General features: G+C 41.6%; 1 protein-coding gene across 10 annotated transcripts in view; it reads left to right on the plus strand.

The window, feature by feature from the left end:
• The window catches only part of RUBCN (rubicon autophagy regulator), a 66,015-nt gene that overhangs the window by 29,495 nt on the left and 15,045 nt on the right, over positions 1-21,475 (plus strand). For 5 of the 10 annotated variants that reach the window (XM_060298197.1, XM_060298199.1, XM_060298198.1 and 2 more), the window contains exons 3-13: positions 5,610-5,693; positions 7,940-8,099; positions 8,743-8,849; positions 9,896-10,052; positions 10,685-11,218; positions 12,642-12,686; positions 14,758-14,853; positions 15,559-15,674; positions 16,362-16,569; positions 17,652-17,753; positions 20,325-20,399. In XM_060298197.1, coding sequence (XP_060154180.1) covers positions 5,610-5,693; positions 7,940-8,099; positions 8,743-8,849; positions 9,896-10,052; positions 10,685-11,218; positions 12,642-12,686; positions 14,758-14,853; positions 15,559-15,674; positions 16,362-16,569; positions 17,652-17,753; positions 20,325-20,399 — 1,684 coding nt within the window. The remainder of the gene's footprint in view (positions 1-5,609; positions 5,694-7,939; positions 8,100-8,742; positions 8,850-9,895; positions 10,053-10,684; positions 11,219-12,641; positions 12,687-14,757; positions 14,854-15,558; positions 15,675-16,361; positions 16,570-17,651; positions 17,754-20,324; positions 20,400-21,475) is intronic. The other 5 variants (XM_030859202.2, XM_060298195.1, XM_060298194.1 and 2 more) reach the window with 4 other exon arrangements.

Raw genomic sequence — 21,475 nt, forward strand, 5'->3', positions numbered from 1 at the left:
TGCTTAGGCTAAAGGGTATGTGCATTTCAGTTTTGATAGCTATGGCGAAATTGCCCTCCAGAAAGTTATGTCTGTTTATGCCCTCAGCAGCATTGTATAAGAGGATCTGATTCTTCATACCCTTGACAATATAGGGTGTTATTAAACTTTAAACTGTCGCCAACATAATAGGTGAAAAGTTACATTTCTTTTACTCTGAAAGATGTTTATAAGAGCCATTGAAGTATTTTTCTGGGACTTCCCTGGTGGCGCAGTGGTTAAGAATCCGCCTGCCAATGCAGGGGACACGGATTCGAACCCTGGTCCGGGAAGATCCCACATACCGCAGAGCACCTAAGCCCATGTGCCACAACTACTGAGCCTGCGCTCTAGAGCCAGTGAGCCACAACTACTGAACCCACGTGCCACAACTAGTAAGTCCACATGCCACAACTACTGAAGCCCGTACGCCTAGAGCCTGTGCTCTGCAAGAGAAGCCACCGCAGTGAGAAGCCCGCACACTGCATTGAAGAGTGGCCCCTGCTCGCTGCAACTAGAGAAAGCCCATGTGCAACAATGAAGACCCAACACAGCCAAAAATAAATTAATTTTTTTAAAAAAAGTATTTTTCTGTGAACTTTTCCCTGTATTAACCCCATTTCCTTAGATTGTCAATCTTTTCCTACAGATTTGTAGAATCTCTTTATTTATTAAGGGAATTAGTTATTTGTCTGTAATGTGTATTGCAAATATTTTTTCCTAGCTTGTCTTTTGACATTTCTTTTTTTTGTTGTTTTCTTTGAATTTTTGTATTTTATTTTATTTGTTTTTTTATACAGCAGGTTCTTATTAGGTATCCATTTTATACATATTAGTGTATATATGTCAATCCCAATCTCCCAATTCATCCCACCAGGACCACCCCCCCCCGCCCCGCCACTTTCCCCACTTGGTGTTCATACATTTGTTATGGTGGCTTTTACTATACAGAAATATCGGATTTTTAGTGAGTCAAATTAATCGTTTCTCTTAGGGCTTCTGGGCTCTGTTTGATGCTCTGAAGGGGCTTTCCCACTATACGATTATTAAAAATGTTTCTCCATGGTTTCTTCTATTACTTTTATGGGTTAATGTTTTACATTTAAACCATTCTATCTGTAATTTATTTTGAATATACTTAATTTCCTTGGCACATGGATCTATTTCTGGATTTCTGTTATGGTCTGTTTTCTATTTGTGTGCTATCACCACTCAGTTTTAATTATTGTAGCTTTTCATTATGGTAGGAGTAGTCCCTCACTCATATAGCATCTTTTGTTGTTGATTTTTTCCCCAACATTCACCTATTTATCATTTTATTTTCTTGTTAACTACCATATCATTTTTTGATAAGGACAGGAAAAGCCTTACACATGACCTGGATCATTAGCTGATTGATTGAGGGAAATTAAACATTGTGAAAATACATCACTCAAACATTTTATTTTAATTTAAAACATCCTAAATTTACATTTAATTAACAGTCTTTGGGTATAGGGTCAAACCTCTTCTGTGAGAATGAATCCACTGATGGAGTTCCATATCATCTTTCTTGTATAAATTATACCCATAATACATCATACAGGACTTCCAGCTTCCATTTCTTTATGTTGGACTAGCAATTTAAAGATCCTATAATATGAATATAAAACGTTCTACATTTTTAGGCTTTCTCCCCCCAACTTTGAAATTGTCTTGTCCCTACTTAATTGACATCAAGTTTTTATTCAGGTTTTTGTGTGTACATAAGTAAATTGCTGGATCATGTGGTAAGAGAATCTTTAGTTTGAAAGAAACTGCCAAACTGGTTTCCAAAGTGGCCATACTATTTTGCATTGCCACTAGCAATGAATGAGAGTTCCTGTTGCTCCACATTCTCACCAGCATTTGATATAGGCATTGTTCTGGATTTGGGCCATTCCTTTTTTTTTTCCCTCCCCTTTGGGCCAATTTAATAGATGTGTATTGTGTTGTTTTAATTTGCATTTCCCTGATGACATATGATGTGGTGCCTTTTTTCACATGCTTACTTGTCATCTGTATATCTTCTTTGGTGAATTGTCTGTTAAGGTCAATTTTTTTTTTTTTTTTTTTTTTTTTTGAGGTACGCGGGCCTCTCACTGTTGTGGCCTGTCCCATTGCGGAGCACAGGCTCCGGACACGCAGGCTCAGTGGCCATGGCTCACGGGCCCAGCCGCTCCGCGGCATGTGAGATCTTCCCGGACCGGGGCACGAACCCGTGTCCCCTGCATCGGCAGGCGGACTCTCAACCACTGCGCCACCAGGGAAGCCCAAGGCCCATTTTTTTAATTGGATTGCTTGTTTTCTTATTGCTAACTTTTAAGAGTCCTTTGTATATTTTGGATAACAATCCTTTATCAGTTTTGTCTTCTGCAAATATTTTCTCCCTGTCTGTGGCTTATCTTCTCATTCTCTTGACACTGTTTGTCAGAAAGCAGAAGTTTTAAATTTTAGTGAAGTCCAGCTTACCAGTTCTTTTTTTCATGGATCGTGCCTTTGGTCTTGTATCTAAAAAGTCACCACCATACCCAATATAGGTTTTCTCCTATGTTATCTTCTTGGAGGGTTATAGTTTTCCATTTTACATTTAGATCTGTGATTCATTTTGAGTTAATTTTTGTGATGGGTATAAGTGTTGTCCAGTGTTTCAGCACCATTTGTTGAAAAGACTATCTTTGCTCCATTGTATTGCCTTTTGCTCCTTTGTCAAAGATATTTACATTGGTCTATTTTGGGGCTCTCTAGTCTGTTTCACTGATCTTTCTGTCTGTTCTTTTGCCAATACCACACTGTCTTGATTATTGTAGCTTTATAGTAAGTCTTGAAGTCAGATAGTATCAGTCCTTTTTGAAGAAAAACATTGTTCTTCTCCTTCAGTATTGATTGGCTATTCTGGGTCTTTTCCCTCTCCGTATAAACTTTAGAATAGTTTGTAGATATCTACAAAATAACTTGCTAGGGTTTTGAATCAGATTGCATTGAATCTATACATCAAGTTGGGAAGAACTGACATCTTGACAATATTGAGTCTTCATATCTATGAACATGGGTTATCTCTGTAACTTAGTTCTTTAATAGCTTTCAGCAAAATTTTATAGTTTTCATCATAGAGATCTTGTATATATTTTGTTAGATTTATACCTAAGTATTTCAATTTGGGCAGTACTAATGTGTATGGTATTATTGTGTTTTTAATTTCAAATTCCACTTGTTTATTGCTGGTATATAGGAAAGCAGTTGACTTTTATATATTAACCATATATCCTGTGACCTTGCTATAATAACACTTACTAGTTCCAGGAATTTTTTTGTTGTTGATTCTTTCGAACTTTCGAATTTTGTGCATAGGCAACCATGTCATGTGTGAACAAAGACAGTTTTATTTCTTCCTTCCCAATCTGTATTCCTTTTATTTCCCTTTTTTTTTTTTTTTGTCTTATTGCATTACTGGCAAGGTATTTCCTGACTTCAGGGACAAAGCATTGATGGAACCAATCCAGAAAAAGGGTTCTTGTTGTACGACCAAAAGACTGGCAGCTGGTGTTTTATCTTTTCGCTTCAAGGCTTGAGGGTTAGCAGCTTCATAGATAAGGGCAATTCTGACCATAAACCCAACTACATTTACACAAAACAGTGGAGTAAGCCTGTCCCTTCCTTCTTAAATCCTGGTGCTTGCTTCCCTTCCTTACTAGTAAATGTCCTTTGTGGCATTTTTTTCCCAGAATAGGGCACTTTCATCTGCATTAAAAACCTGTTCAAGCGAGAGAGAGGCATGGACATATATACACTACCAAACGTAAGGTAGATAGCTAGTGGGAAGCAGCCGCATAGCACAGGGAGATCAGCTCGGTGGTTTGTGACCACCTAGAGGGGTAGGATAGGGAGGGTGGGAGGGAAGGAGACACAAGAGGGAAGAGATATGGGAACATATGTATATATATATAACTGATTCACTTTGTTATAAAGCAGAAACTAACACACCATTGTAAAGCAGTTATACTCCAATAAAGATGTTAAAACAAACAAACAAACAAACAAAAAACCTGTTCAGGCAGATATCCTTTCTCCTCAGTTATTTTCTTAATGGTGTCTGTGAATTTGTCTGCTGCCTCTTGGTCAGCAGAAGCTGCTTCTCCAAACCTCTTTCTGAAATTTTCAAACCATCCTTTTCAGGCATTGAATTCCCTAGCTTTAGATCCTCCACCTTCTTTTTGCTTTCAGTTGTCACATAATGACTTTGCTTTTTCTTGAATCATATTAGAGTCCATAGGTATGCCTTCCCTATAGCAATCCTGTACCCACATAAAAGCTGAATTTTTCAATATGAGATTAAAAGGTATTTCTCAAAAAGTACAAGGTTTTTGTGCCTGCTGGAGTAGCTGCAGGCACAGCTTCACGAATTTCCTTTTCTTTTTTTACCATGGTCCTTACACTGGATTCACTTATCTTGAAATGGTGGGTAACTGCAGCTGCAGGCCTCAATCTACGGTGCATATCAAGCAGTTCAGCTTTTTCTTATAACGTCATGACTTCTCTCTGCTTCTTGGGAGCACTCCCACCATCACTAGTAGCACTTCGTATGGGTCCCCTGGTGTTATTCAGGGTCTTTGGTATTACACTAAACACAATGGAAAATACACAAGAGCTGGGCAAGGTCACTTTTTACTGCAGTATGTAATTTACTGGAGAGACGAACCGCTCATACAGAGATGATTAGTGTCACACGGCATTTTGAGTGGACACTCACAGCACTTGAGCTCACAACAATAACAACAGGAGGTGGCTACAAAATTATTATAGGAGTACATAATTGCATAAAACTAACTACAGTTAGTTTTATGCAATTATTTAATACCGCTTCTTAACGTTTGTTTATATTTCTCTTGACTGCACATGGCACCGTCTATGGTCCATAAGTGTTTGTGTGTGTAAGTTTTGATAAACTTTAACCTTTTATAATGTTTGTATATATTTTATGGTAGTAAATGATAAAATAGGATAACATCTACCTATATTTTATGCATTCATGAGATCTCTAACTTTCCTAATTTTTTCAATATTTCTAGGCTGTGCAGTTCATCTGCAAGTTATTTTCAAATTGTTGCGAATCTCCAATAAATTTTCCTATATACTTATTTTAAAAATCCACTTATAAGAGGACCCACCATTCAAACCCGTGTTGTTCAAGGGTCACCTATATAGCCTTCTATATCATATGCATTGTATTACCTCCTCAAAAGAACAATTAAAATAATTTTTAACAATTATTCTTTAAAAGGGTGAATATCTGTATATATTCCTTTTATTGCTGCTGAGAACCTTTGTTGAGGCAAGGGAAGGTTAGGCTTTGGTTTTTTTTGGCCATGCCGCACGGCATGTGGGATCTTAGTTCCCTGACCAGGGATCGAACCCACGCCCCCTGCATTGGTAGTGTGTGAAGTCTTGACCACTGGACCGCCAGGGAAGTCCCAAGTTAGACTTTTCTTTTTCCTCTCTTTGAATGTCAGTACGAGAACTAGATGTGGTCCAAAATGGTAACAATTTGTTTACCTTCTGTGTCCCTGAAACAGGTGTATTGCCGCCAGACTGATTACTGGCAGTTTGTGAAAGACATCCGCTGGCTCAGTCCCCACTCGGCCCTTCATGTGGAGAAGGTAAGAGGTGAAGGTAACCACAAGGCTTTGATGTTTGATGTTCTGTATGAAGAGTCTCCTAGGCTAGAAGGATGGCATATGTCAAATTTCCTATTAACTGAGGAGAGGAAATTATCCCTGTAGGACTGATTTGGAGGGGAGGATGATTTACTTTAAAACATAAGCTTTGCACACCCATTGTTCTAGGCCACTTTCCCTCCTCTGGGGAAGACCTGAAAAAATTTTGTTATTTTCAAAAGATTTGCAAATATGGGACCAGAGTGAAGCTTTTCAAAATCTAGGACAAATGGCAAGAAGTTTCCTGAATGGTTGGGGGTAAGTAGGACTGATATGCTGATGACTGTTTAAGGAGAAGAGGATGCACCAAATAGAAAAAAAATGTGAGGTTTCTGGAGACCAGTGTCAAATGGAGCCTAACATGTTCCCTACAGCATTTGAGAGTAGAGTAGCACTGTACTCTTCCGTCCTCTCAGCTCAGCATGATACCCCTGATTCCCAACCAGGGACACAGAGCTCCAGGAGGTTAGGTGACTTGGCCAGAGTTACACAGCTAGTTCCACATCAATCACAGCCAAATTTATATATTTATTTATTTAACCCTTGCCTATGGAAATTTTCAAATACATTCAAAATTAGAAGAGTGTAATGAACCCCAAAATATCACCCATCTTCAATACTTACTGATTCATGACCAGTCTTGTTTCATGTATATCACACCCACTGACAGATTCATTGCCAAGGTGATGTCTGGAAAAGTAACTTATTTTTAAATGATCAGGGAACCAAATCACAAGGTGTCACTCTGGCCTTTTTTGTGAGAAAAGCCCAGAGCCCAGTGATTTTCTTACATGGATTTCTTTGTCCTTATCACTTTATTTTTCCCACCAAACCCCCCTCTAACTTTTTTCTCTAAAATATATCATGGGACCTCCCTGGTGGTGCTGTGGTTAAGAATATGCCTGCCAATGCAGGTGACACAGTTTCGAGCCCTGGTGCAGGAAGATCTCATATGCTGCGGAGCAACTAAGCCCATGTGCCACAACTGCTGAGCCCATGTGACACAACTACTGAAGCCCACGCACCTAGAGCCTGTGCTTCTAAACAAGAGGAGCCACCGCAATGAGAAGCCCGTGCACCGCAACAAAAAGTAGTCACTGCTCATCGCAACTAGAGAAAGCCCGCGCACAGCAACAAAGACCCAACGCAGCCATAGATAAATAATTTAAAAAAATAAAATAAAATATATTGCTTATATATATATATATATATAAAATAAAATAAAATATAGTCATTTCCTCTTAGAAGCTGCCTGAAATTGCCATCCATACATTTTTTGCAGTGATCCTGAACTATGAGACTTAGCTTTTAGAAACAGCCAATAGAAGGAAGTTCCAAATAGAGAAATGCTGTGGCGAAAGCCAACAAGACGTGCTCAGCTGATTTCTCTTTGGTGAAGAATGTTTGGGGGCATTTTTCCTAGATTTTTTTACCCCAGGTTTTTCTTGCATTCTTTTCTGGAGGCTACCTGAAATAGAGGACTCTGTGAGAGAAGGCGAGATGTCAAGTTCATTCTTCCTCTGAATACCCAGAGAATAGATGCCTCTTTGGAGTTACAACATAAAGAGACAGACGCAGCAGCTTTGTCCTCTCCAGGAGCTGCATATCACGTCTTAACTGCTTAGTCCCTTTCTAGTGGCCCAAACCAGCAGCGGAGACATTAATCCTTTCCTTCCCTCTCCTTCCTCTATAACCTGTAGATGTTAGCTGGAGGGCAAATATCTCTGATTACCTCCTCTTACCTGTCTCAATTTAGTTCTCAGGTCATTAGGCCTCAATCTTGCTGGATTTACGAGGAAGTATATATTTTTAAATTTTATTTATTTATTTTTGGCTGCGTTGGGTCTTCGTTGCCGCGCGTGGGCTTTCTCTAGTTGCAGCAAGCGGGCTATTCTTTGCTGTGGTGCGCGGGCTTCTCATTGCGGTGGCTTCTCTTGTTGCGGAGCACAGGCTCTAGGTGTGCGGGCTTCAGTAGTTGTGGCACCTGGGCTCAGTAGTTGTGGTTCACGGGCTCTAGAGCACAGGCTCAGTAGTTGTGGCACACGGGCTTAGTTGCTCCACGGCATGTGGGATCTTCCTGGACCAGGGCTCGAACCCATGTCCCCTGCATTGGCAGGCGGATTCTTAACCACTGCACCACCAGGGAAGCCCTGGATGTATATTTTGACTCATGCTTCTTTGCCTCCTAGTTCATCAACTTGCAGGAGAACGGCCAGAGCAGCACTGACGGCATGAGTGAGCGTGCCGTTGCGGAGCTGTGGCTGCAGCATAGCTTGCAGTGCCACTGTCTCTCAGCCCAGCTCCGACCTCTGCTGGGGGATAGACAGTATATCAGAAAATTCTACACAGGTGGGTAGAGGTCACATAGCCAGTACTGGTACATGTACTTCCTCATTCTCTTCTACTTTACTCTTCCTTTATAGACCCACTGTTACCTCAGGGTCTCATACTTTTACTTGATGCCATAGAGATTCTAATCAGAAACATGTATCTAGTCTTCTCTCTAACTTGCTATGTAAAATGCAGTCAAGCTTTATGCTAAGGTATTTCCCTACTCCCATATACGCAAATCAGTAAGAGTCACTACTATTTACTGAGAGTTTCCTATATTCCAATCACTGTTATATATTTTTTATACATATATACCTAACGGCAGCCCTGAGAGTTGGGTATTGATACCCCTGTTTTCCAATCAGGGAAGCAGAGCTCAAGGAGGTTAGGTGACTTGGCCAAAGTCACCCAGAACCAGAGTTCAAATCTGAGTCTTTCTGATTTTGAAGCCTCTTGTCATGGCCTCTGCTATACTGCACATGATTTAGCCTCTTCTGTACATTATTTGTCCCTAGTTCCCCTCTGTCCACAGTGGTATAATTCTCCTCAAGTCATCTTTGCCTTTTCCCTCTTTCCTTCCCTGAGCTTCTCCCAGGGCCATGCAGGGAGGCTGAAGTTCTCCCTAATGGGCTCCATCATTGCGGTAGTTTTCTCTCCCCAGATACTGCTTTCCTGCTAAGCGACTCCCATGTCACGGCCATGCTCCAATGCCTAGAAGCAGTGGAACAGAACAACCCTCGTCTCCTGGCTCAGATTGATGCATCTATGGTAAAGTGGCCAAAGAATTATCTGTGTCTTATGTTCTGGCCTCCTAGACCTCACCATGATGTAACCGTATGTAGCAAACTACTCCACTTAGGCAATTGTGAACTGAAAGACTTTCATTAAAAACAAAAACAAAAACAAAAAATCTTAGAAGAGGAGGTACCATTAAGTACCTATTTAAGTAAAATGTCTATTTGTGAGTAAGCTTAAGTCTATTTGAGGAGGGAGGTGTCTATTTTTTTAAATCCTTAAAGAAATCTGTAGTCTGAGTAAGCACCTCCTTAAGGGCAGGCTTGGTAAAATGCTAGGGAGAGGAGGGATGATTTTGAGTCAGGCTGGCTCTAGATAGGGTGTCAGATGTAGTGTGGCCTGATGTTACACAGGATCATTTTTGTCCAAGAAAATTTTGTTGTTTTATGTTGCTTATTATTAACTCTCTAATTCACTCATCCCGTCACTAATATCAGTGCCTCCACTAGAAAGGAATCACAATCCCTGTTTCTTTTGTGAGGGATCCCCTATCTCTCCTGGTTTTTCAATTTCGATTCTTGCTTACCATCTATTGAATACTTTCTACGTGCCAATCATGGTGCTATGCACAGTACATGCATCATCTCATTTAATCCTCAGAACTCTATAAAGTAGGCATTAATCTCATTTTATAAAGGTGGCCACTGAGGGACAGAGTAGATAAGTCACTTGCCCAAAGTTTGGACCAAAGAACTTGTAAGTGATAGGGCCTGGATTTGAGCCCCAGCGTATCTGACTTCTAAGTGCATAGTCTTAAGCACTTTGCTGTACTGCCTCCATGATAAGCATTTCTGGTCTGACCACCTAGGATTCCAGTGCAGAAGCTGTGGTGTATGGCAGGACTTTGAAGTTTCAAAGCTGTATGCTCTAATAGAGGATACCTATGCTGTATCTACTGGCCCTGGCTGCAGTTCAGGCCTGCTGCCAAAGGCCAGTTCCTACCAGCGTTTCTGTAGTGCTAAGTGCTCCTCTTCTGAGGGCCTCTATCCTTGACTCTGACACGTGTTTTTTTTTTGTAGTTTGCCAGAAAGCATGAGAGCCCGCTGCTGGTGACAAAGAGCCAGAGCCTGACAGCTCTGCCTGGTTCCACGTACACCCCTTCAACCAGTTATGCTCAGCATTCCTATTTTGGGTCCTTCTCTAGCCTCCACCAATCCATACCCCATCATGGCTCAGGTATGGGGGCAGCAAGGGGTAGTCAAGACATGTATCCCCAGGCCTGGAAAGCAGAGGACTTAGTGGGTGCTCACAGGCTGGCTATAGATGGAGCCTTGGGTTGATGCAGTTTGTCAAACTTCATGTCTTAATATGGAAATCTTAAAGAGGTATATAGCAACTAGCCTAAGATAATTCAGTAGCATCATTAAAGTAACAGAGGCAAGAGATGTTTTTATTTTCCCCTGGGTTTCTGATCCGCATTGCCAGAAGGCATTTCAATGATAATAGCTAACATTTATTCAGTGCCTGCCATGTGCGAGGCTCTGTTGTAATCAATTTGTATATATTATCTCGTTTGACCCTCAAAACAGTCCTACGAGGTAGGTGTTACTATTATTGCTCATGTTATAGATGGGCAATGCATACGAATAAGCAATGAAGCCATTCTCCCAAGAGCTTATGCTTTTGACTTAGCTGCTTCTAAGTAATTTTTTGCTTACCTTGAACGATTTAGCCTTTTCTGACGTGACACCATGTGTCCTGGGCACCCAGTAACAACAGGGAGTTTGTTCCTTAGTTGTGGAGAAGCCCTTCACAGGTACCAAAGGCTTCCACCTCACCTTTCCTTTCCCTTTCTTTTTATATCCTAGAAAGAAGATCTACTTCCTTTTCACTCTGTGGCCCATGCCAGAAACCTCAAGAAAGCAGAGGACATGTCTCGCCAGCAGAGGATCAAACCGTCCAAGCCCCTCTGCTTCCAATCTCTGCATTAGCCGGGGACTCCCCCTCGACCCCAAATGAGATGAGCTCCAGCACTCTGACCAGCCCCTTAGAAGCACCCTGGGTCAGCAGCCAGAATGATTCCCCAAGTGATGCCAGTGAGGGGCCTGAGTACTTGGCCATTGGCAACCAGGACCCCCGAGGCCGGACCGCCAGCTGTCAGAGTCACAGCAGCAATGCTGAGAGCAACAGCTCCAATTTGTTCTCCTCCAGCAGCTCCCAGAAGCGAGATTCTGCTGCTTCCTCTCTAGGGGACCAAGAGGGAGGTGGGAAAAGCCAGTTGTCCAATGTCCTTCGCAGGTCTAGCTTCTCAGAGGGGCAAACACTCACTGTCACCGGTGGAACAAAGAGGAGCCATACTCGCTCCCATTCGGATACCAACATTGCCTCCAGAGGAGCCCCAGGTAATGATAACCACCAGCCCGTAGTCAGTAAGGCGGCCTCCTGAAGTTCAGGTGGAAGGGCGAGTTTTTTCTTAAGGGTCTTCAGATGGCAGAAAGAGAAGTTATGTTTCTGATGATATGAAGAGTATATTGCTTATAAATGAAAAAGAGAAGTTTGTAATATAATGTGGATACCTAAGAAATCTCTCTGAGAATATTTCTGTTTGTTCCTTTCTACATTGCTAAATAGTAAATGCTTTCCTGGATTCTTTCACTGGTTCTTTAGCACCAGAGGAGAGTGTGACTAATCACAGTCCAAGTTTTAAATGCATCTCTCAGACAGAGGGAAAGTACTAATGAGCTTTAAAAATAATCCCGTTAAATTCCGTCCCTTCCTGTGATTCCTGAGAAGTTTGGTCAGGATATAATAACAATAAGAGAGAGGCAAACTGATGTTAGGGTTTCCTTATTAACACTAGAGATGTAGTGAGTATGGGGTGATGGGACCTAGTAAACAAGTAAGTGGGGTTGACTGCTCCATCACTAGTTCAGGTTGAAAGGCAGTTGGGTAAGGAGGCCTTGGCTACTAGGACCTCCTTCACACAGACGCCAGCTGCTAGCAGAGAGCACCTTAGGCATGGCCAAGGTGGTGTCATTGCTTTTGCCATTTCCCTACTATCATCTTTCCTAGGTTGTTGGTGTCTGGCAGGCTTTGGTTGGGTTTCATTCGTAAGAGCATCTCCATAAAAGCAAGTAGAAGGCCGATTTGTGCTCAAGGCCAGTTCTGGGTGGAAAAGCCTCAGAAATAAAATATAAAAGTAAAGTATAAAAAATTAAGAGCAAAAAAGGAAGATTTCCTTTTACAACTAGAGCTGCTATTGATTTCTCTTTATAATTTCTAAAAGGTGAGAGCTAAGGCCTTCATCTGAAACTTCTGAATTGCAAACTTTTGTCTCTGTTTTCCCCTCAAGAATGTGGTTTGGCTCATTGGAACTCGTTAGAACAAAAGTCTCCAATCAAAGCCTGTCTTCCCATGAGCCTTCGTAGATGTGAAGAGTACTTGGGTTAGACCCTTACTTCACATCTCCTGGAGCAGACCTGGAGATGTGAAGACCTTACTTCACATCTCCTGGAGCAGTCTACTGTACTCCAGGCTACTAGTGTTTGAGCATGTAAAACTCCCCTGCCCCCATTCTTGCATCCATGCGGATTCCAGAAACTGCGGGAACCTGCATTGGAAAAGGGAGCCAGAGAAAACCTAAGCAGAAGGATCTGAGGGAGTGTGGGTCATGTGCAGCTTCTCGTACGAGTCATCTTTCCCTCTGCACTAGGGTTCCCTCTCAGGAGTTAAGCCCCAACCTTTGCTAGATAAGAAGACGCTCTTTTTCTCACTCTCTATTCTCGTGTTCTGGACTTTCCTCTGCACCTGTCTGTCTACATACAGGAGGCCCCAGGAGTATCACCATTATAGTTGAAGATCCCATTGCAGGTTTGGGAGCCAGTCCTGTCTGTCCAGCCCCCACCCCCACCTCCTCGTGTTCCTCTGTGACCATCTTGCTTAGTTTCGAACTTCCTTTTCCATTCTGGTGTCAAATCAAGTCTGGCTGGCCTGGTCCTGTAGTTATGGTTAGACCTGTTGGTAAAATAATACCGTTGTTTTGCATGATACGTTTTTTGCCCACGACTTCCAAATGCCTCATTCAGTCTCTCAGCAGCATCCAGGAGATAGAATCAAGACTTGTCAAGCCTGTATTGCCCAAAGGTGAATCTGAGGTCTGCTGTTTGTCTAAGACATCATGATGAATCAGTGGCAGAATTTTTCTTATAACTGAATACTTACTACAAATTACTTTATTTTCCATGATTTAACACCAGAATGTGTTTTCTCCTCTTTCTGTGGTCTTGGATGTGAGTGCATGTTTTTGCCTCTCCTGGAGTCCCCTGTTTCCTTTTTCTTTCACCTGTCTTCCTTCCCCTGTAAATTTCTCCCCCACCCCCTCATTCCAGCCATTGCACAAGGTTTTTCTATTGACTTAAGCCTGTTTCTTTGGTTTTCACAGTGTTGTTCAAACTGCATATTGTGTTACATTCTGGGTACATCATGCATGGAGATATTGATGCTAGAATGTGTCTGCAAGACTGAGCGGTAAGGGAGAACTGAAAATTATGGCCTCCTGGTAATGGGTGAAGCCACTGGCTGTGTTAGCTTGGCAAAGAGGTTAAAGAGGAACAAGTCTGCGAGACCTTTGTTTAGAAGAGTCTTGTTGTTCTTGAGGAGATAAGAAATTGTAAGACGACAGATTTCAAGTCAGTATGAGGAAATTCTAAGAATTAGAGCTGATCAGTTGAATGGGTAGCATCAGGAGGCAGTGAGCTCAGTGAGCAAAGGCTGGATGGCCTTTACATGCTGTAAAGGAATAAGGTTCTGGTGTTGGAGTTTGTGTTGTGCACTGAGTTTGACTGGGGACCTCAAAGTTTGCCTCCAAATCATGGTTTCTTACCAAGTCATCATGGTGACTGCTGGTTTGTTGTGAGGAGCAGAGCCCACTGCCAGGACCACCAAGGGAACACAGAGTTATCACTTACCACGTAGTAGCATTTTTTGTGAGAGGAGCAGCTGACAAATTGGCACCATCTGTCAAGGAAATGGGTTGGATGCTGCTCAATCATTAGTCCTCCCAGCGCATCCTGTTCACTTCTCAGGCACCCACCTGCTTTGCTGCCTGCTCTTCTTTCTGTGGCACTGGGGATTTTGTGTTTCCCTTTGGAGAATATCAGTTTCCATTTCCTGTGAACCATGCCTGCTGCTATTCCTCCACTCTCAACTCTCAATGTTCCTTGAAAACTGCTACCCAGACACTTCCTACTTTGCCAGGCTTCTCATGAAACCTCTCCCTTCCTTCTCCAGGAAGGCTGGGTCTACAGCCCTGTGGCTGAGCCCTTTGGTTACAAGGCCATCATCCTTGGCTTCTCTAACATTGTCTTGATGCTGCTTTTAAGGACATTGCTGGGTGTTATTTTGTTCTGCCAGTTCAGAAGTGGGTTAAATTTGTAGGCATGACAAATTTACATTTCAGGTGCAAGAGAGGCCATATCCTAGTGTTTGTTTAGTGAGTTTAACCCTTCTGATATTGTTTTAAAGTCTAGTGTCAAGTTATCAGAAAAGTTTCAGTGTGCTTGTCTCCATGTGAGGACTGTTTTCTAAATTGGTTTGTCAAGAGGGTAGAAATCGGCTGATATTCCTGGAACATTTGGTAAGAAGATGGAAGAAGAGAGAACTAAATTCATGAATCCACTTTGATTTGATTCTTTTTCACCTCTGTGTTGCCACATTCCAGGTCATGTTTTCTCTTTTCCCCTTAGAATATACCGACTTCCCACCTCCCTTCCTCCATATGTTCCTGCATTCTTGGACTGTTCCCTGTTGGTGTGCCGCCTCTCTCCTGTTTGGGAGGGCATTGGGAATGGGAGCAGTTAAATATTGAAACTCCAAAGTTGGGAATGTATGTGTCGCTCACCTCGCATGTGTGTTTTTACTCCCTGGTGGCCACTGACACTAGAATCCTGCAGTGATAAGTCGAAGTTGAGAGGCCCCTTGTCCTACTCTGGTCAAAGCAGTGAAGTCAGCACACCCAGCTCTCTGTACATGGAGTATGGTAAGTGAGTACTAGGAAGGCCAGTGCTGCAATCATGTCTTTGCTCTGGTCCCCCCATGCCTGCCACACTCTGAGCTGTGTAGCTCATCTTAGCTCTGTGGAGGGTACACACCATACAGTCTCACCCTCCCTTTCATTATTTTCAACCCCTGTGCCAGAAATCACACTACCCTGCCATTTCTCTTGCTCCTCTCTGCCTTAGGGGTCCCACTGTCTCGTGCTATGGGTGTTATCACCGTGAATGTCTGGTGAGCCAGCTGGAATGGCTCTCTGAGTGGGTGAGAGAGACCTTGAAAAGAGGCCTTTGAGTGTCTAGGCTTAACTACCGAAGATAGGCTCCACATAGAAATCATCCACAGGGAGAGCCATTTCTTTCCTTGTCTGACTCACAGCACAGGTTTTTTGGTTTCTTTGTTTGTGGGTAGGAGGACGAGTATGTCATCTTTAACTTTAGGTGGTCAAAGGGTTGTCTCCAGGCGCTCTCCATTTATTCCACCATTCTCTAACCCAGGGGCTTAGTGCTCTGGGATTCCGAGATTCAGAGAAATTCCTGTAGAAGGTAGACATCTTTCCAACCTGTTATCCGGGAAGTCTTGGGAGCATCTTCAGTGTTAAAATCATCAGACTTCTTAAAGAAGCTTGTCTGTAAAGAAGATTTGCTTTTCAAAGCAGGGCTTTTCACATCCACATTCCATTTTCCCACAGAGGGCAGTCAGTACCTGTGCTCAGGAGAAGGCATGTTCCGAAGACCATCAGAGGGACAGTCCCTCATCAGCTACCTGTCTGAGCAAGACTTTGGCAGCTGTGCAGACCTGGAAAAGGTGAGGACTCTAAGGAGCCACTGAAAAGCCCATGAGTTGGGAGATCTGGTCTGAGGGCTCCAGTGCCATTTGTCCTAAAGAGGTTTTGGGTACACAGCAATAACATGGGTGTAGACTACAATACAGGTAAGTCACAGTAAAGATAAGCTCAACAAGTTCTGTCTCTGGAAAGCTCTTCTGGGAGCCTATGCGCCTCACTGAGTCCAGAGATATTACTGATTTTGTCTTAGAAGCTACCCTGGACAGAGAAACATTGAATTTTAGTCACATGATGACTGTTTCCTTGATCCTGGAACCTTGGGTAAAGACTGTCTCCAGAATCAACTTCTATATTTTGTTCTAAGGCTCAGATATGTGATAAATGATGTCCCTGTAGCATTTTATAGCTTACAAAGCACTTTATCTTGAGACATCACATTTGCCTTAATACTTTGTATATAAGTGTATGGTTTTAGGAAAGACCTGACCTCTTCTCTGTCATATTTTTATGTGGAAAGTGGGACAGGAAGGCCAGGCATGGCCAGATACGAGAGCAAAGAGAATATGCAACAGGTTTTCTGGCCATCAGCTTTCATTATAGGAGCATTTCCCCTGGGTGTTTTGAGTGAAAGCAATGCGCATTCTGGAAGCTACTTTCCAAGAGTATAATCAGTGAGATGTCCCCTTTTTGGCGCTCTTCTTCCCCAGGAAAATGCCCACTTCAGCATCTCAGAATCCTTGATTGCTGCCATTGAGCTGATGAAGTGCAACATGATGAGCCAGTGCCTAGAAGAGGAGGAAGGGGAGGAGGACAGTGACAGGGAGATCCAGGAACTGAAGCAGAAGATCCGCCTTCGTCGCCAGCAGATCCGCACCAAGAATCTGCTCCCTGTGTACCAGGAGACTGAGAATGGAAGTGAGTGAGGCTGTGAACGCCTGTTCCTGCCTCTTCAGGCTTCGGGATAAGACTTAGTACCTCGTGGGCTTTCTTTTTTGTCTTCGTATGTTCATGTGAGATGTTATACACAAGCCAAGGGTTCCTCTGCTGTCAGAAAGATTTTCTATGTTGTTCTAATTTTTCTTTTTTTCTACCAGACCAGAGTCCTAGAGCTCATCCATTTCCTACCTCTACATGTATATTATAAATTATCTTATTTGTGTTATACTCTTACATGTTATTATCTTTTCTAAGAAAACAAAGTCCCTATTATTCCTATTGCAAAGCACAGGAATTAAGAAAGTATAGTAATTTTTAAAAAGAAAAATCTAGTAAATGTAGTATTCTTAACTTGTTCTATATTATACCTATTGTTTATATAGCTTTAATTTATAGCTGTCAGTTTAACATCGGCATGTCTGGCAAAGAAAATTAAACTTTAAGAGTTTTATAAACTTTCTAGGTTGCTAAAGAATTTATTTTTCTACTATATATGGTATAGACAAAGCTCAAAACTATGCATAGGAAAAAAGCCTGGCTATTTCTTCTGGAAGTAGGCCGAAAAGAGAATTTTGAGAACTGTTCATGTCTTCAATTCATTTGGCCATAACTTTGTTATTGTAATATGTGAATCCCAGCTTATTTAAGCTATTCTCTTCTATACTGTGTTAATTTAACTTTCATGTACATTTAGTACAACTTTTGTTATTAAAATTAGCATTTACCATTTTCAAAAAAAAAAAAATAATATATATATATATATCAGAAATATCTTCCAAAAAATAGGTTTCTGATATGAGGAGAACTAAGGCCACTGGTTCCAGATTCACTTTCCAGGGAGTGGTACTTTCTGCTCACATGAAACTTTTTAGGGGATCAATCAAGAAGGGGAAACTAGCAAGAAGAGCTAGTTTCCATTTCCCCAGGATAACTCCCAGCCAAGGTTCTATTTACTTCTATGTTCAAGTCATACCAGGTCCCTTTTGTTGTGACCCTAAAAAGAGTAGGAGACCTCTTCTGTCCTATTTATTACTTTTTTTTTTTTTTTTTTAATGTAACAGGCTTTCGGGTCACTTCCAGCAGCTCCCAGTTCAGTTCACGTGATTCAGCACAGTTCTCTGACTCTGGCTCTGCTGATGAGGTTGATGAATTTGAAATCCAAGGTATGAATTAACACTTTGCAAGGGAACTTTCATTAATTGTTTCTTTTAATTTGGAATCATAGGCTGAGAAGCTTTCCCTAAGCAGGGGGTCTTCATTATGCTTCATTATGGTATGTTGTCGGCTGTTGTAAGAGATAACTTCTCTTGTTAAAAACAAAGCCTATTTAAAATTTAAGCAGAAAAGAACACTAAAAGGAAGTATTCCATTGGAGTGGGATGGCTATTGATGTCTCCATGATGCTTCTTCCTCAGTTGCACCTTTCTCTCAGATTCTCACTCTAATTCCTCCTACTAGCAGTCCAGAGTTAGCCCACATCTACATGAAATTAGAATTCTATTCTCTTGTGTCCTATAACACAACTGAAATTGTTTCAAAGTGTTTAAAAGGAGCTTTATTATAATCCAAAGAGAAAATGACAGAAAGAGTCACTGGGAGGGAAAAAGCAAAAAGGAAAAAAAAATGAAGTTTACAAAGTGGAGCTTTATTTTCTGTCCTACCAGCGCTAATTTGCATAGCAGAATCACACTCTTGTTGTGAGCTTCTTCTTAGAGAAGGGGAGGGGCTCTTATCTGGAAAGGCAGTTGTGTTAAATCAGGTTAACCCATGATTAATGGGTTAATCCATTCCTGAAAATCATAAATTTCTTCAACTTCCTGTCAGTGCAATCAACAAATGAACAGATGGAAAACCAAACAGACAGTTCAGGGATGTAAGTTCTTCCCCCATGGCTGGAAGCAAGACTAATTTTCTTATAGAGATGACTTGTGTCTAGTTTTCCATTGTAACATGATGGTAAATAGATCTTTTACTGCATGAGTCTCTGATTTCCTGTTTACGCCAATCTCGAGAACCCATTCAGCTCCAGGTATGGTAGCTGAGTTTCTTCCCCATTCAGAAATACAATTTTTACACATATTTTTCCAGGTCTCCAGGAAGTCTTCCTTCTGTGTTCTCCTCAATGCATCTGATTTCTATTTATAACAATGATAGTCACTTAAAACTCCATTTTTTCCTTTGTATGTGGTTTTCCAACAGTTCTCCAGTTCTCTGACACCAAATGAGTGTCCTACATTTCAATTCTGACACTAATTCCTGGAGTCAGCACTGACCCTACAGCTTTAGGATTCAGTCCCACGAGATGGCTCCCTCTTCAGATGCCAGCTGCCAATGGGGTTCCCAGGATGCCTGTACTTCTCCCTGGCCAACTACCAACCCAGGGGTTCCCACAACTCCCTGCTCACGTTTCATAATTCACTAGAATGACTCACAGAACTCAGGGAAGCGCTATACTTATGATTACAGTTTATTATAAAGGATACAAATGAGTAGTCACATGAAGAGGAGGTACATAGGGCAAGGTCCCAAAGTATCCTGAGCACAGGAACCTCCGTCTCCATGGAGTCAGGGTGTGCCACTCTCCCAGTACATCGATATGTTCACCAACCAGGAAGCCCTTCCAAACCTCATCTTTATCAAGGTTCATTCAGTAAGCATGAGTGATTAAATCATTGGCCAGTGGCAACTGAGTTCCTGAGGTGGGGCTAAAAGGTCTGATCTTCTAAATAGCTTTTTCTTCTGGCAGCCAACGCCATCCTGAAGCTATCTGGGTGTCCCCATGAGTCATTTCATTAACTTAAGCTCGGATATAATGGAAAGGGGCTCATTATGAATAACAGACATTCTTATCACTCAGGAAATTCCAAAGGTTATAGGAACTCTGTGCCAGAAACTGGACAGAGACCAAATATATATATATATATATTTTTTATTATACCACAGTCTGTGATTGACTTGATCTCCAAATTAGAAGAAAATAGGAGGGCTCTGCCCTTTCTCTCAGGATCAGCAGTTGGAATTTCATGTGGGTAATAATAAGGTAAATCTAAAACATGCTACTTCACTGAGTGTGGAACAGTCCACTTGACTATAAAGTCTGTTCCTTGCAGCAAAGCAAGGAGCCAGGGGGAGTTGTTCAGACTGAAAGGAGCCAAATTTGAAATAGCCTGCCTGGGGGTGGCATGAGGTGTACTCCCATTGGAAACTGTTGCTGCATTTGTGGCCCCAGAGGAGGTGTTTAATCAACTAACTCTCTAGTCAGTTCAGACGGAAATCCTTAAAGGAAAAGACCTTAGACATGGCTTGTCAACCTCTAGGCCAGATATTTCTCTGCTGTGATAGACTGTCTTGTGTATTGTACAGTGTTAAGCATCATTCCTGGCTTCTCTACCCACTAGATGCCAGTAGCATACCACCCTTCTCCCCAGTTGTGACAACCAGAAATGTCTTCAGACATTGCCAAATATCTGCAGTGGGTACAATATCCTCCCTGGTTGATAACCACTGCCTTATGAGGTCTTTAAGGCTAGGCTGGTTTGGGGAGGCAGCAGTAACTGTCTCCCAAGCCAACGTGAGAACCTAACTATGGATGTAGGTTTCTAAAAGCAGTGCCATCTTTTGGAGCAAAAGTCAAGTCCTGATTCCAGGAACATGTGGTATAGAACTGTCATTCTCATCAGTTTACTTCCTGTCTGAATACTAAAGGGCACCCTTTTATAATCATTATTATACAGATGGTAGTGAAGGATCTAACCTGACTCACATGTCAAAGAATGGACTCTCAGTATCAGTGGCCTCGCTGTTTTCAGGTAGCCTGTGTTGGAAGTGTGGGTGTGCTCATACATGCATGTGTGTGAATGTTTGCACCAGCTTTTGTACATACCTGTGATACCTGTCAGGGTTATGAGGACTATAGCGTCTGGAGAACTATCTGGGGAAAACTGGACTTAAGCTAACTGGGAACAAATTAGATACTAGTTTTCTTTCTTTCTTTTATTATTTTTTATTTTTTAATTAAAAATTTTTTATTGGAGTATAGTTGATTTAAAGTGTTAGTTTCCACTGTACAGCGAAGTGAATCAGCTATACATATACACATATCCACTCTTTTTTAGATTCTTTTCCCATACAGGTCATTACAGAGTACTGAGTAGAGTTCCCTGTGCTATACAGTAGGTCCTTATTAGCTATCTGTTTTATGTATAGTACTGTGTATATGTCAATCCCAATCTCCCAATTTATCCCTCCTCGCCTTTCCCCCCTGGTAACCGTAAGTTTGTTTTTTAGATCTGTGGCTCTATTTTTTTTTTTAAGTAAGTTCATTTGTACCATTTTTTCAGATACTCATTTTCTTCTTCCTCATAATACCCCAGCAATCCTCACTGAGATTATCCTTGTTAATCCTTCTCTACAGTGATACTTTTAGATTAAGTGGTCATTGTGGCTGATGGAGATAGTGGACAGTTTAAGAAAGGAGTGGTCAGGTGAAGAAATTACAGTTCAAACCTATAGCTAAATACTGCCACACATTCAGACAGCAAAAGTCCGATAGAATGGTATGAAGCTTAGAGTCTCTTTAGAGTTTTGAATTTGCAGAGCCAACTTTCAGAAAGCTATCTCTTCTAGGTACTTTGTATACAATTAGGATTTATTGCTGCAAATGTTTGGTCTTAGTAACTGCTTTGTGATCCAAGCAAGTAGACTTTCTGTAGGTGGAATTGACTAAAAGTAGTAGTTTTCTGTTCACAGTGGCTTTAAAACACACAAACAACAAAATTCAGGACATTTATTAATTTGATTAATAGTTAATTATTTTATTAATTTAAAATTTTAATTAACAGTTAATTTTAACAGTTAATATTTTCAGCCACTAGAGTTTGAAATA

This window comes from Globicephala melas, chromosome 4 (genome assembly GCF_963455315.2).
Source record: "Globicephala melas chromosome 4, mGloMel1.2, whole genome shotgun sequence".
NCBI lineage: Eukaryota > Metazoa > Chordata > Mammalia > Artiodactyla > Delphinidae > Globicephala > Globicephala melas.